Below are 14,238 nucleotides of genomic sequence, written 5' to 3'. Positions count from 1 at the left end.
GGTTTATACTTGCAGGGTAAAGTTAGAGTTAGGCACCGAGTACAAACCCAACCTATAGTTGAATTAAATGCTTCCCTGTCATCCTTTCATAAGGAAAGAATAAAGTCGACACCTTTTAAATTTATAGTCGATTTGGTGGACAATATCGTTATTTCTAGCCCCATTCTTGTAGAATTAATTAGTAGGTGGGATGTCGTACATAAGGCTTTTAGGATCAGAGAGAATTTAGTCCCTTTTACAGTTGAGGATGTGTGTTTTTTTTTAGGTTTGTCAAATTGTGGTCAAACTTGTAATCTAGAAAATGATGTCGGTGGCATTGTTAATAACTTTTTTAGGGATGAGGACATAACAAGTTTGACTATAATGGAAAAGTTGAGGGATAAGAAATTTAAAACAAAAAAAAATGTTGACAATTATTGTAGGTTGTATATATTGTTAACATTTGGAATATTTTATTTTCCTAGGAATAGTAATGTGATAAACAGTGTCCCTTTTAGTAAATTAGATAACATTGATGAACTAAATATATACAACTAGGGTGATGCTGTATATAGTTTGATAGAAAGTAGTTTGAATCGGACACCGGATAAATACAACTGCAAAACATACCATGATGCTATACACTTTGCTGGTTGTGCAGCAGTATTACAGGTGTGCTTTAACAATTATTTATTTAATTGTTACAAAATAACTGTGTATTTTTTGTCGAAAAAATTTGAACTATTTTGATGAACTTTGCAGTTATGGGTTGTGGAACACATAAGTTTGTATGATATTGGTGGTAGGAGTATTTATCCTCGAATTCTTCATTGGATTGTAATTAAAGATAAAAGGAGAAAAATAATATCAACTTTTGAACGCACTGAGGTAATTCCATTTGTTTTGATATTCTGGTTACATTTGTCGTGTTATTGCCTTGATATTATTTGTTCATTATGTAAAATTGTATTTGTTTTTGAAGATTTTATGGGATTTCCATTTGAGTGAAGAACAATTTCAGAATGAGGAAATCAAGGAATCACTTGGTTCTATTGGGGAGACTAATAGTAAGTCCTACAATGACAACTTTGACTTTGCTAGAGTTGTCGAAGAGCAAAGGCTCTTGAGGACAAGGGTTGATAAGCATGCAGAACGCCTTTTGGAGTTACAAAGAAGAATAAGACGGTTGGAAGAAGAAGTTTTGAATGAGATGCCATCTTTTAATGATGGTATGGAAGGGCCTTCGACAGATGACAAAGCAAGAGATTTGGCTATTGTCAATTTTTTGGATGGGGGTGTGGAGGGACCCTCCACAAATGAGAACATTGTTTTTTCAAATGTTTACAGAACTTGCACTTCGGGGCTTTGTAATGATGGTGCTGAGTAAGTTATACACAAAACAATGTTTATATATATATATATGTATATATATATATATATATATATATATATATATGTTATGAATTATAATTGTCTTTGAAATGAAGATTATCATGAAATTGTGTTGTATGTAGAGTACTTTTGGAAGTGTCAAACAACATGTTGACCATAGCAGACTTCAAATGCTTACGACCACGTGGTAAAATTGATAACATGGTAAGTTGTGTAATGAACCAAAACTTGTTGTATAACAACCAATTATGTGAGTGTATAACTTTGATGAACTTTTGGTGTAGGTTATGTTGTCTGCCACTGGGATGATTGTGTATAATCAATTGCAAATATCTGGAACGATTAAACGGTGTTGTTTGAATCCATTTTTTGCGGTATGTAAGGATTAAATTGTTGAATGATAAAGCTTTGTCCTTGTTGATATTACTTATTGGCGTATTTAAGGATTCAATTGTTTGAACCAATTTTATGGATGAAATTTTTTAGACAATGGTTATGGAGAGAATGAAGATTCCCAAAAAAAAGCGAGAAGCATTGCCAACAACAGATTATCATCATTTCTTCCAACCTCAATCATTTCCATTAAATGTGTTGTTAACATCTGAATTTGTAAGTATATGTGTTCTGTTATAGGTTTATCATACCATGTGTTGTTGAATGTATTGATGTTTGTGGTTGTGGTTGTTTAGTTATTTGTGCCCACTGTTGGTGATGACCATTGGTGGTGCTATGCTGTAAACTGTCAATCAAGAGAAATGTTTATTTTGGATTCTCTTGGTCACAAAAGGCGGCGTAGAAAAAGTATTGACAAGGCTATGGTAAGACATATTTTGTTGTATTGTTATTGTTTTAAGTGCACTTGACTGTTACAATAGAAGATTTACAAGAGTATTGAATGTGTTCAATATCAATTTGTAAGGTTGCCACTTTGCAACAATTATTCAATATGATTGACATAGACTCAAACTGTAAGGAGCAGGAATTGAAAGTGATCGAAGAAGATTTGCCTGTGCAACCAAATACGTTAGTGAACTTGCTGGTGTTGACAATTTATTAAGTTGTGTCATATGATCACTTTATAATATTTGTTTAATTTGTAGGTATGATTGTGGTATATTGGTCATCAAGTATATTGAGTTATGGGATCATACACCTAAATTTGATGGGAAAAAAATGCCCGATTACACAATGGTTAGTATGATTTATGTATATGCTTAAATATGATTTATGATAAAACGTTTTTTAGTATAAAATTTAACAAGAGTATTGTTATTGCAGGAACAATTACAAGTTCTGCGAGAACAAATGGTTTGTCAGTGGGTATTACATGAAGATAATGTTCATCGTACAAGGGTATTGCAGAAATGTGGGATGGGATCCTTTAGGCATTGATTAAGGCATGAAGTAGGACAACATTAGCAACTTCAATACATTGAAGTAGGGGAACAATTAATGTACATTTTGAATAGAATGCCCACAAAATATGATTGATTAGGATTCAATTAAGGTTACTGGTTTTAAAGTAGTTTAGTTTATGTAATGAAGAATATGTTGTACTATTTAATGTTGATGAATTTTATTATTGGTTATAAAATGGTATTTTGATGAAAATTTAAGTTTGTTTATTCATACAAGTTTGGGTACCAACCATATTAATGAAATTTGTCGTAAGAAATGTGATGATTGATATTAAAATAAACCACTTTTATTGGTGTTGAGAAACTCTTTAAAAAATAACCATATACAACATAGTACATAAGCACTTACTGGACCTAAGAAATCAATTATTGATATTCAATTAAACCAATTATATTCTGGTTCGTAACTTCTTTCATAAATAACCACATACAACTTAGTAGATAACCACTTACTGCAACTAAGAAATGAATGATTGATATCCAATTAAACCACTTGTATCCTTGTTCAGAACCTCTTTCACAAATATCCACATATAACATAGTACATAACCACTTACTGCACCTAAGAAATGAATGATGTATATTCAATTAAACCAATTATATTCTTATTCAGAAGGTCTTTCATAAATAACCACATACAACTCAGCATATAACCACTTACTGCACCTAAGAAATGAATGATTGATATCCAATTAAGTCAATTGTATTCGTGTTCAGAACATCTTTCAAAAATAACCACATACAACTTAGCATATAACCATTTACTGCACCTAAGAAATGAATGATTGATATCCAATTAAAGTACTTGTATTCTTCTTCAGAACCTCTCTTAGAAATATCCACATATAACATAGTACATAAGCACTTACTGGACCTAAGAAATCAATGATTGATATTCAATTCAACCAATTATATTCTGGTTCGTAACCTCTTTCATAAATAACCACACACAACTTAGTAGCTAACCACTTACTGCAACTAAGAAATTAATGATTCATATCCAATTAAACCACTTCTTTTCTTGTTCAGAACCTCTTTCACAAATATCCACATATAACATAGTACATAACCACTTACTGCACCTAAAAAATGAATGATTGATATTTTTTTAAACCAATTATATTCTTGTTGAAAAGCTCTTTCATAAATAACCACATAAAACTTAGCATATAACCAGTTACTGCACCTAAGAAATGAATGATTGATATCCTATTAAATCAATTGTATTCGTGTTCAGAACATCTTTGAAAAATAACCACATACAACTTATTAAATAACCACCTACTATACCTAAAAAAAGGGATTATTCATATTGAAATAGACCACTTTTATTCTTGTTCAAAACGTCTTCCACAAATAAGCACATATAAGATAGTACATATCCACTTACTGCACATAAGAAATTAATGATTGATATTCAATTAAAGGAATTATATTCTTGTTAATAACCTCTTTCATAAATAACCACATACAACTTACTATATAACCACTTACTGCACCTAACAAATGGATGATTCATATCCAATTAAACCACTTCTATTATTCTACAATACCTCCTTCATAAATAAGCACAGAGAACTTAGTAGATAATGCTTACTGCACCTAAGAACTGTGATTATTCATAATGAATTAAACAACTTTTATTCTTGTACAGAAACTAATTAACAAATCACCACATAGGACTTCGTGAGCAACCACTTACTGCAACAAGGGAACATAAGGGAATAGTGGAACTGTATAACACGTCAGTTTCTCAAGGAACAACACGGATTATTCAATAATTGTTTTGAAACTGTAAGGTGTGTACCGAGACTTGAAACTTATTTAATTAAAGGACATGTCTTAAAACAATTGAACATAATTATATCACATTACACTTCCATCATTTCTACATTGTTAGGATGCATAATAAAGGAACATGATATCAATCTTCGAACATTGCATACATTACATCAACACTTAAACCAGCAACACATTGATTGAACTAACATTAGTCCTTCAGAAATTGTACTAAATAACACATCCGTGTCAACACACACAAAATACGAAATAGTCAACAACAATAAAACGAGAATACAAATAAGGAAATTATGAATGTCCTCAATTTGTTCCACTATTAATTGTTGTTGTTAGATCCACTGCCTTCAGGTTTGTCATTGTGAACAGGTGGAATCAATTTGCTAAGGATATCATCAACGGAACGTGTTGGCGGGTTGTTCATAACAATTGGTACTGTTAGACGTACTAGGTCATCAGTTGGGCAGCCAATATCACTTGGAAAAACCTACACATACGGGGACTGTCATTCAAACTGGTCAAAACAGTTTAGAAAATATATAACACCACAATACAAAAGTATGTAAACTTTACCTTAACAATATTCCTAAGAGTTATGTTAAGATAGTATGTTCCGCGTATTGGTGAAAATATTGCAACCTATTCATACATTAATGGTTAACTGCATAAATTGTTGTGGGAATACAAGGTCAATAAGTAATTATTGATCACAAAAAATATACTTACATCTTGTAGGATTATCACACTTCCAACTTTTAAGTGTGGACCTATTTCAGGATGATCAATGGCCTTGTGGTGAACACTTGCTTTTACAGTCCCTGTTGGATCCTGTCAAGAGGTACATTTTTCCTAAACACAGTTCAATATGGTTTTCAAAATAACTAAACATTCCACTAAAGCCATTTACAATATACATCAACAAACCCGAATTGTTATTTTCATGTCACCCAGTCCGTTATGTTCAGTGGCTTTAACAAGACATCGCAACAAGGACACCTTACAAGTTCCTTTCAAGGAATCAAGGGTTGAGATATGCTCAACCTCATGTTTAAGCAATAATCCTGCAAATCAAATTATTATTTCCATAATGTTCTTGAAATAAAAAATGAATGTTGCGTATGAAGATGAATTCCCAATTATTGTACTTACCATGGATGTCAATGAATTTTTCAGCCCATACCCAAGCATTGGATGTGAAGTCACGTTCAAAACTGGCTTTTGCAATGTCACTCAAAAATACTTGTGTCGAAATGTTTTCATTCACTTGGCGGTTAATCATGGCTGCCTCAATGACACCAGCAGGGCCCGGAATGACATTGTTATTGGAATTGCAACGGCGAATAAAACTATCAAGATCACTTTCATCAATATCAAGTTCTTCCCAAGCTTCCATGACTCTCTGTTTATGTTGAGAAAAAAACATCAAATGAAGACGAAGTCAACTAACAAAAATTATACCATGTAACCTAAACATTGGGTATACATAAAAACGAATTGGTTTTGTGTAGGTAATGTAACCAAAAGATTGAGAATACCTAAACACAAAACATAGAATCGCCAAACTCTGTTTTTCTTTATTAAAAGATAAAAACAAGAAAGGGAAAAAAACAAAGTTAATCCATGATTTAGCTATTGAAAGAGAACGTTGGGGCTGAAGGTAACGTAACCCTAACAGTGGACATACCTCCAAAACGTGAATAATGTTGGTTCCCTTGCACAAAAGTGTTTGCTCTCCCCACATGAGCACAACTTTTAATAACATTCAACCGAAATTACGAATATGCCCCGTTAAGCATTAATTAACATTTCTTGTGATAGAAGTCATCGAATGACAACTCCATTTAATGCCTCTGCAAAATTTTAAGGCTCAAGACACTTTTTCAAGTTTCGACTGCAATGAGAGGTGGGGGAGAAAGTTTTTCCAGCATTTACTTATTAGGCAACCGTAAACCCTAAAATTGATACAAGATTAAATGAGTGAATGAAGTGGTCTACACCATTTATTGAGGTCCATATTTGTCAACAACCATTGAAGTTCTATTAAATAGGTGAGTGATTACAAGTTTTTTGTGTGCAAAAGAATAAATTTTTGTGTTGCCCAGGAGGTTGTTGAAGTTATTTAATGTTTGGATTTATATTTGTCATCTTACTTCAACTTGACTTCTTCTTCCGCGTTGAATTATTTAACTTTATACCCATTTTCATTTAATGAGATAGCATAATGGTTTGTAATGTTAACTGTGAAGTTATTGTTTCGAGAGTGGTCATTTAAAATAAAAATTCAAAATTAACGGTGCAGTAAGTGGTTATTTGCTCATTCATAAGTGGCTAGTTCTTATACTGGTTATGAGCATCTAAAGAAATGATTAAGATGATTATCAAACATGTTATTAATTAGGCCAATAAGTAGTAATTATTCTTCTATTGAATTGTTTTAGGAGAAGTACGGACAATGACCATATAAATACATATTTGGATAATATTCAATTTCATTAATAACTTTCACAGGTGCAGTAAGTGGTTATTTGCTCATTCATAAGTGGCTAGTTCTTATACTGGTTATGAGCATCTAAAGAAATGATTAAGATGATTATCAAACATGTTATTAATTAGGCCAATAAGTAGTAATTATTCTTCTATTGAATTGTTTTAGGAGAAGTACGGACAATGACCATATAAATACATATTTGGATAATATTCAATTTCATGAATAACTGTTACAGGTGCAGTAAGTGGTTATTTGCTCATTCATAAGTGGCTAGTTCTTATACTGGTTATGAGCATCTAAAGAAATGATTAAGATGATTATCAAACATGTTATTAATTAGGCCAATAAGTAGTAATTATTCTTCTATTGAATTGTTTTAGGACAAGTACGGTCAATGACCATATAAATACATATTTGGATAATATTCTATTTCATGAATAACTTTGACAGGTGCATTAAGTGGCTATTTGCTCATTCATATGTGGTTATTTATTATTGTGGTAATGGATATCTACAAATTTTATTAAGTTAAGCATGTTATTAATTAGGCAAGTTAGTAATAATTATTCTTGTATTGAACTATTGTAGGAGAAGCATGGACATGGACCATACAAATACATCTTTTGATGATATAGAATTTCATGAAGAACATGACAATGTAGAGCAAGAATTAAATGAAAACCATATTCAACCTAAGTCAATCCCTCCAACAGTTGGAATGGTGTTCGAAACTATTAATGAAGTCAAGTCATTTTATAGACAATATGCAATATCAAAGGGTTTTGGAATTCGAACAAGGACTTCAAGGAAGAACAACAAGAACGAATTATGTTACTTCATGATGGTGTGTTCTAGGGCTGGAAAATTTATGTCCCCCATTGACAATCAAATGATTGCACGTCCAACACTGGCTAATGATTGTGCAGCTCGAATGATTGTATCAAAAAGAGATGAGAAGTGGTACATTTCAGCATTTGATGATGTACATAGTCATGATCTTAGTCCAACAAAGTCAAGATTGTTCCGAGGCAATAAAAGGATGAATCTTAACATTAAAAGAACACTAGACTTGAATGATGAAGCAGGAGTGAGGATTAACAAGAGCTTCCGGTCCTTGGTTTGTGCTAGAAGCGGTTACGAGAACCTCGAGTTTGTCGAACACGATGTTAGAAATTATGTGGCCAAACAAAGAAGAGCATTAACAAAAGATGGTGATGCAAAGGCACTCTTAAACCATTTCTCTTCCATGAGACAATTAAATAAGGATTTCTTTTTCGACATTGATGTTGATGACGACAACCGTATATTGAATGTGTTTTGGGCCGATGCACGAAGTAGGGCAGCTTGTCAGTATTTTGGTGATGTCATATCTTTTGACACAACATACTTAACAAATAAGTACGATATGCCATTTGCTCCTTTCGTTGGTGTTAACCACCATGGGCAATCTATATTGTTGGGTTGTGGTTTGTTATGTTCAGAGGACACTGATTCATTTGTTTGGCTCTTTAATTCATGGCTTCGGTGCATGTCCAACAGACCACCCCAAGGAATTGTTACGGATCAGTGCAAAGCAATGAAGAAAGCAATAGAAGTCGTGTTTCCTAACACTCGTCATAGGTGGTGCTTGTGGCATATAATGAAAAAAATACCTGAGAAGTTACAAGGTTATGCGGCTTACAAAGATATCAAGCGACAACTTAAGCAAGTTGTCTACAATTCTGATTCAGTTGATAGTTTTGTTTATGAATGGGAAAGGATGATAACAATTTTTTCACTACAAACGAATGAATGGCTTTCTTCACTTTATGAAGAACGACAGAGGTGGGTTCCTTGTTACTTGAGAAAGACTTTTTGGGCAGGCATGTCAACCACTCAAAGAAGCGAGAGCATGAATGCATTCTTTGATGGATATATTAACTCACAAACAACTCTTCAAGAATTTGTTAAACAATATGACAATGCACTACAACACAAGACAGAAAAAGAGAGCCTAGCTGACTTCACATCATTAAACACAACTCTTCCATGCGGGTCACAATCACTCATAGAGCGACAATTCCAAAAGCATTACACACATGCTAAGTTTGCAGAAATACAGTCCGAATTTAGAGGTAAAATTAATTGTTTCGTTGATGGTGTTGTGGTACAAGATAATTCATTGTTGTACAATGTCATGGAGGACTCCATTCATAACGAAATAAGGGAAGAGAGGGTATTCATGGTTACATATCAGCGAGACACAATGGATGTTAATTGCAGTTGTTTGCTTTTTGAGTTTAGGGGCATTATATGTAGACATTCTATATGTGTTTTGGCACAAGAGCGAGTAACAGAGCTTCCTGCTAAGTACATACTCACAAGATGGTGTAAAATGTCCGCAGAAAGCACACGTATATTAGAGCATCATACCACAACAAGGAAAAGGATCCCCATATTGAACGGTATGATAACTTATGCAAGAATTTTGGAGATATTGCTGAGATTGCCTGTGAGTCAATACACTTGACACAATTATTGGTTGACAACCTTAGTTCCTTTGTCAACAAGCATGGATTACAAATTTCACCTTCACCAAGCGTCAACAACAATAGCCACACACAAGAAGAACACCTACATGATAGTGAAATACGCCATGATGTTGACACAACTATATACAATGTTCAAATCCAAAGCCCAAAATCTGTGAAGCGAAAGGGTCGACCTAGGACAAGAAGGTTGAAATCCACAACGGAGAGAATAACAAGGAAGAAACCATCAGCAAAAGCTAGTACTCTAACATCCATTGGTATTGTTGTAAGTATTTATTTCATTATTTGTTACTGTTATAAATTGCAATAAATATTTGGTGTTATTAAAGTTCTCACACTAAAGAAATTTAAACTGTTGCCTCTTTTGTGCAGCAAACATTTGTAGCTTCTCTACTAATTTCTCAAGCTCGACAATGGATGCCTCTTGGTCACCAATGATAGCACGCAGACCTTCATTTTCAGCAACAATATCAGCTAAAGATTTCCTTCCGTAGTTCTGCTTCACTCTAGCATTATGATGACCATCTAAGGCTTCTTTAACAATTTCAGTTGCCATCTCTTCCTTGGTTACATATACCTCAGTAATCATCTATAAAAAAAAAGGAAACAAATCATATTAAAATGAATACAAATTACATAACAAGTAATTACTAGAAGCTATTTACAACTCGCTATTTACAACTCACTTCATTACACAAAAAGGCTTTTTGAACTTCTTCTTCACCAACCTTAACATGAATCCAATGAAGAATTCTAGGTAAAAACACTTTTTCTTTTAGCCAACTTCTTCTGACCAAATAAAACATGTTCCATTGCCCACATCTGTTACATACAAAATTCAATTTCCATTAACTAACAATTATAAATTGTAACACAAAAAATTTTCTTACAACAACCAAAATATACCTGTAATGCAAATACACAACCAACCACATGAAAGTGTGATCTTTTTTGTCTCTTCCTTACACACAATGCAGCATCACACAAACTAGAAACCAAATACTCATAAATAACACCCCCCCAGTTATACTTTCCCATACATGAAAAATCATCTAATAATTCAAATAAACCAAAATGAACTTTTCCACCTCTATTTGGAAACAAAAACTCAGTCAACCCTAGCAACAAATACAATCTACAAACATCAGCCACTTCATCCCCTTTTATATGCTTTTGAAGCTCTTCATAAACATGATGTATAGTTACATCATTTGTATCAACAATCTTCTACTATAACAATCAACTTCCTCCTTAAACAACTTAAACATGTCTCCATTAACCCTAACACCTAAACCTAAGCAAATGTCTAACTTGGTGAATGGAATAAAGACAGACCTAACTTCAAACCCACCCCTCCTCTCTGACCATCTACTACACAATTCTATAAGTAGTGTCCTACTCATTTTAGCTTCCACATTAATGGACAGTAGCCATCCAAAAGGAGTTCTTTGTATGAACGTCTTCTGCACGTCCGTAATAATGTATTCACATGTGCCAAGTATTTTGTCCTGCATGAATGTCGTGCATAAACCTATATATCAAAGTAAACAATTCAACAAGTGAAATACACCACTTCAGGAAATCAATTTTAAACACAAAAAATCATCATGTCCATTCAAACCTGTTCTTCCATAATGATTGTTCCAACTATCTCTATGCTTTGACTGCATGTCCATAAAATAAAAAACTTAGACTTCTAGCCATAAAATATTTAACTGGAAGACATATATAGACACATCTCTCACAACAAAATCACATTCATAAACCTTACATAATAAGTATATTTTCAACCTACTCAATTTCATCTGCCACTCATATACCAAAAAGACATCCAACTTATAAGAACCATGGTGGTTGTGCATAGAAAATACATCCAACATTATTAAAATTAATTAAATAAATTTCACATTATTACAAAGCGTTTTTTTATATTACACATATACATATTTTAAAGCATTATCAAACAATAAATTTCATTTGTTTATATTAAATGAGATAAACTTGATTACAACAAATTTTTACAATAATTACAAACGCATGGCCAATGCATAATTACAAATTTCAATTAATGGAAATAATTCCCATATTCTTTTTCTACATAGCAAAAAATCCAAGTCTGCACATTCTATCTAACCAGGCTCAATAATTATGATAGTTACTACCTTGAAAAAAAGGATGGAAAAGAGATATGCTATGTCTGTGATAAGGCATGCCTAAATTTTCTAAGTGCCTGACTCATCAATTCATGTGAGCATCACCCATTTCACCATCAACATCACCTTTAGGAACAAGTGCAGCCACCTATCATGAAGAGAATGCAAAAAGTTAGTTGCCAGTGGACGTGCATTTAAACTAATTCAAGAAGATGTTGATGACATTGTATAAACCATACACAAGAAAAAACAAAACAAAAGGGAGAAATGCATACAATGTTCAAAGAGGAACACTAAAATTGCTTTCATTGTTACCATCTGAAAACCAAACTAAACAGGTCTACAAATAAGGGTTTTCAGTTGATAAAATCCAAAAAGTCAAAGTTATTTTACTCAAAAGCTTCTAAATATTGGATGATTCAATGTGAGAAATACTCAAGCACTACGAAAATTCACTCTCAACAGCTACCTATTCAGGGGAGAATCCAATGTAAATATTCCACTTCAATCAACTCCCTCGTTGGTTACAATCCTTAATAGGTATCCCTTTTTCATACATTGACAACCACCTCTAATAAAATGCATCCCTCCGAAAACCAGCATTGCATTTCGCACGCATCAGGCACGACACAAGTTACAAATCAAGCAAACCAGATTTGTCATAAATCAATATTAGTTTACAATACAGGACGATCAAATTTGTCAAACAGGGAAACTAACCAAAATAATATGCCAAATTAGACATTTAAACAAAATTTTCAAATTAGACAGAGATAACTCCCCAAACCGTCTTCTCTCAGTGCTTGTCAAGGATTGAGAATTTAGTGTTCTCCCTACCGCAACTCTCCCTCAGACCACCTTGCCCCTTAGTCTAGGGTTCACCAAAATGAAGCAAATACAAATGGAAAAATACAAAAATCATGACAAAAGAAGAAACAAAGAAGAACCATACACCATCCGATTAAGTGGCACCCATGGAGTCTCGTCTTCTCTATCAACCGAACCGAGGAGTCTCGTCTTATCTATCAACCGAACCCTACCACAGCACGCTCTTCCACTTCTCCGCTTCTCTATCACCCCCAACCCTAGCAAAGCACGAAGAGCTCTTCCAAAATGTAAAATTAGACAAACTGGAAAACTTAATACAGAGAACACCCTAAATAAAACGCAACGTTTCATTTAGAGGGAAAATGACAATATTACCCTTCTGTACATTCAAGAAATTTGGGCCCCACCCCGTGTCATTTGAATGTCAAATACTTTGGCCGTGTCAAAGTATTCTTTTTCTTTAGTTAATTTTGCTCAATCCTAAACATAGGCAATAAAAGTTAATGCATCTAGCCCATTGTGTCTGCTTCTAAAGTGAGGCCAACGAAAAGGTGCGGAATAGCAACAACAAGCCCAATGTTAAAAACATCACATTTTTTTAATAGTATTTTTTAAAAAATATATTTTTAAAGCAAATAGAATATTTAAAAATTTATTCCTTTTAAAAGCACAATAAAATAACATTAAAATAAAAATACTGAAAGAAAAGTAGTAATTCCCATATATTGATTTCCATAGTATATTAAAATATATTTCAGTGATTTAAAATAATAATAAATAATTAAAAACACATTAGAATACTATTTATTTCACAATAAGTAAAATCATTAATTATGAAAACCATTTTCAAAAAATTTGTGTTTATCATGTATGATACATAAAAACAAGATAAAAATTGCATAAAAACAAATCATATATGCTGCAAATGATTTTGATAGAAAAAAGATATATCATTCTATACACCACGACTTTTTCAAAGTAAAAATAAAAATTGAACTCTGATTTTTTCAACATAAATTGATTTCTACTACTCTGACTTACCCATCTTTATATTAAATTTAATGTTTATTTATTTAAATAATTTTATTAAAGTAACATTAGAATGGTAATTGTTTTTCTAATTTTTCAACACTTTAAGTGAATCAGTTAAAGGAGATTGAAATTAAGTAAAAATTCTCTTATTGTGTGTGGTTTATTTTCATTTTCTACTACACTTTGTAATATTTTTCTAGTATTATTTGCTTATAAAATAAATTATTAGGGAGGACATGGAAACAACAAAATGAGAAACTTGAGGAAGTTTTGAACTTTAAGTCAATTTTTATTTAAGCAAAGTATTAAGTAATTTTATATCAATAAAATATTGTATATATAATCTATGTAAGTAAAACCTTTAACCTGAAAAATAACATTAAATAACATAATATAATATTTTTGCTTGTCTATATTCTATATATGCCATTTTATGTCAACCGTTTCACCATATACTCTCTTTCTCTTTGGATTATGGTTTTTATTAAATATTTTTCAGTAATTTTATATAAATTATTGTAACTTTCTATTTCTTGATACCCAAGTAAAAGCATAGTAATAAAATAAAGGTGCCGGCTTTGACCACTTTTAGAACCTTTATGTCCAAGCAAAGGAGTAAA

The 14,238-nt window shown here is 32.5% G+C and overlaps 3 protein-coding genes and 1 pseudogene across 3 annotated transcripts; 2 read left to right on the top strand and 2 right to left on the bottom strand.

Moving 5' to 3' along the window:
* The first annotated feature begins 715 nt into the window (after nucleotides 1-715).
* LOC148195926 (uncharacterized) lies at nucleotides 716-2,982 on the top strand. The gene is made up of 9 exons (XM_088094016.1): nucleotides 716-867; nucleotides 962-1,362; nucleotides 1,494-1,575; nucleotides 1,656-1,745; nucleotides 1,858-1,980; nucleotides 2,061-2,189; nucleotides 2,291-2,394; nucleotides 2,472-2,562; nucleotides 2,650-2,982. The coding sequence occupies exons 2-9, from the start codon at nucleotides 1,190-1,192 to the stop codon at nucleotides 2,761-2,763; spliced, it is 906 nt and encodes a 301-aa protein (XP_087950142.1). The 5' UTR covers nucleotides 716-867; nucleotides 962-1,189; the 3' UTR covers nucleotides 2,764-2,982.
* A 1,620-nt stretch (nucleotides 2,983-4,602) lies between these two features.
* Nucleotides 4,603-5,642, bottom strand: LOC148195925 (uncharacterized). The gene is made up of 4 exons (XM_088093932.1): nucleotides 5,511-5,642; nucleotides 5,313-5,414; nucleotides 5,160-5,225; nucleotides 4,603-5,073 (listed from the first exon to the last, which is right to left on the bottom strand). The coding sequence occupies exons 1-4, from the start codon at nucleotides 5,526-5,528 to the stop codon at nucleotides 4,906-4,908; spliced, it is 354 nt and encodes a 117-aa protein (XP_087950058.1). The 5' UTR covers nucleotides 5,529-5,642; the 3' UTR covers nucleotides 4,603-4,905.
* Nucleotides 5,643-7,669: 2,027 nt separating this feature from the next.
* LOC148195924 (protein FAR-RED IMPAIRED RESPONSE 1-like) lies at nucleotides 7,670-9,915 on the top strand (annotated as a pseudogene).
* Nucleotides 9,916-9,942: 27 nt separating this feature from the next.
* On the bottom strand, nucleotides 9,943-13,006 carry LOC148195923 (uncharacterized). Its single transcript, XM_088095322.1, has 6 exons — nucleotides 12,711-13,006; nucleotides 11,768-11,906; nucleotides 11,227-11,269; nucleotides 10,512-11,136; nucleotides 10,292-10,427; nucleotides 9,943-10,194 (listed from the first exon to the last, which is right to left on the bottom strand). Exons 4-6 carry the CDS (start codon nucleotides 10,538-10,540, stop codon nucleotides 9,943-9,945), a joined length of 417 nt encoding a protein of 138 aa, XP_087951448.1. The 5' UTR covers nucleotides 10,541-11,136; nucleotides 11,227-11,269; nucleotides 11,768-11,906; nucleotides 12,711-13,006.
* Between the last annotated feature and the right edge of the window lie 1,232 nt (nucleotides 13,007-14,238).

Source organism: Vigna umbellata, chromosome 7 (assembly GCF_029865625.1).
Source record: "Vigna umbellata cultivar VRB3 chromosome 7, Vumbellata_1.0, whole genome shotgun sequence".
NCBI lineage: Eukaryota > Viridiplantae > Streptophyta > Magnoliopsida > Fabales > Fabaceae > Vigna > Vigna umbellata.
The sequence above is the reverse complement of the archived record's forward strand: the minus strand, read 5'-3'. Positions and strand labels throughout refer to the sequence as shown.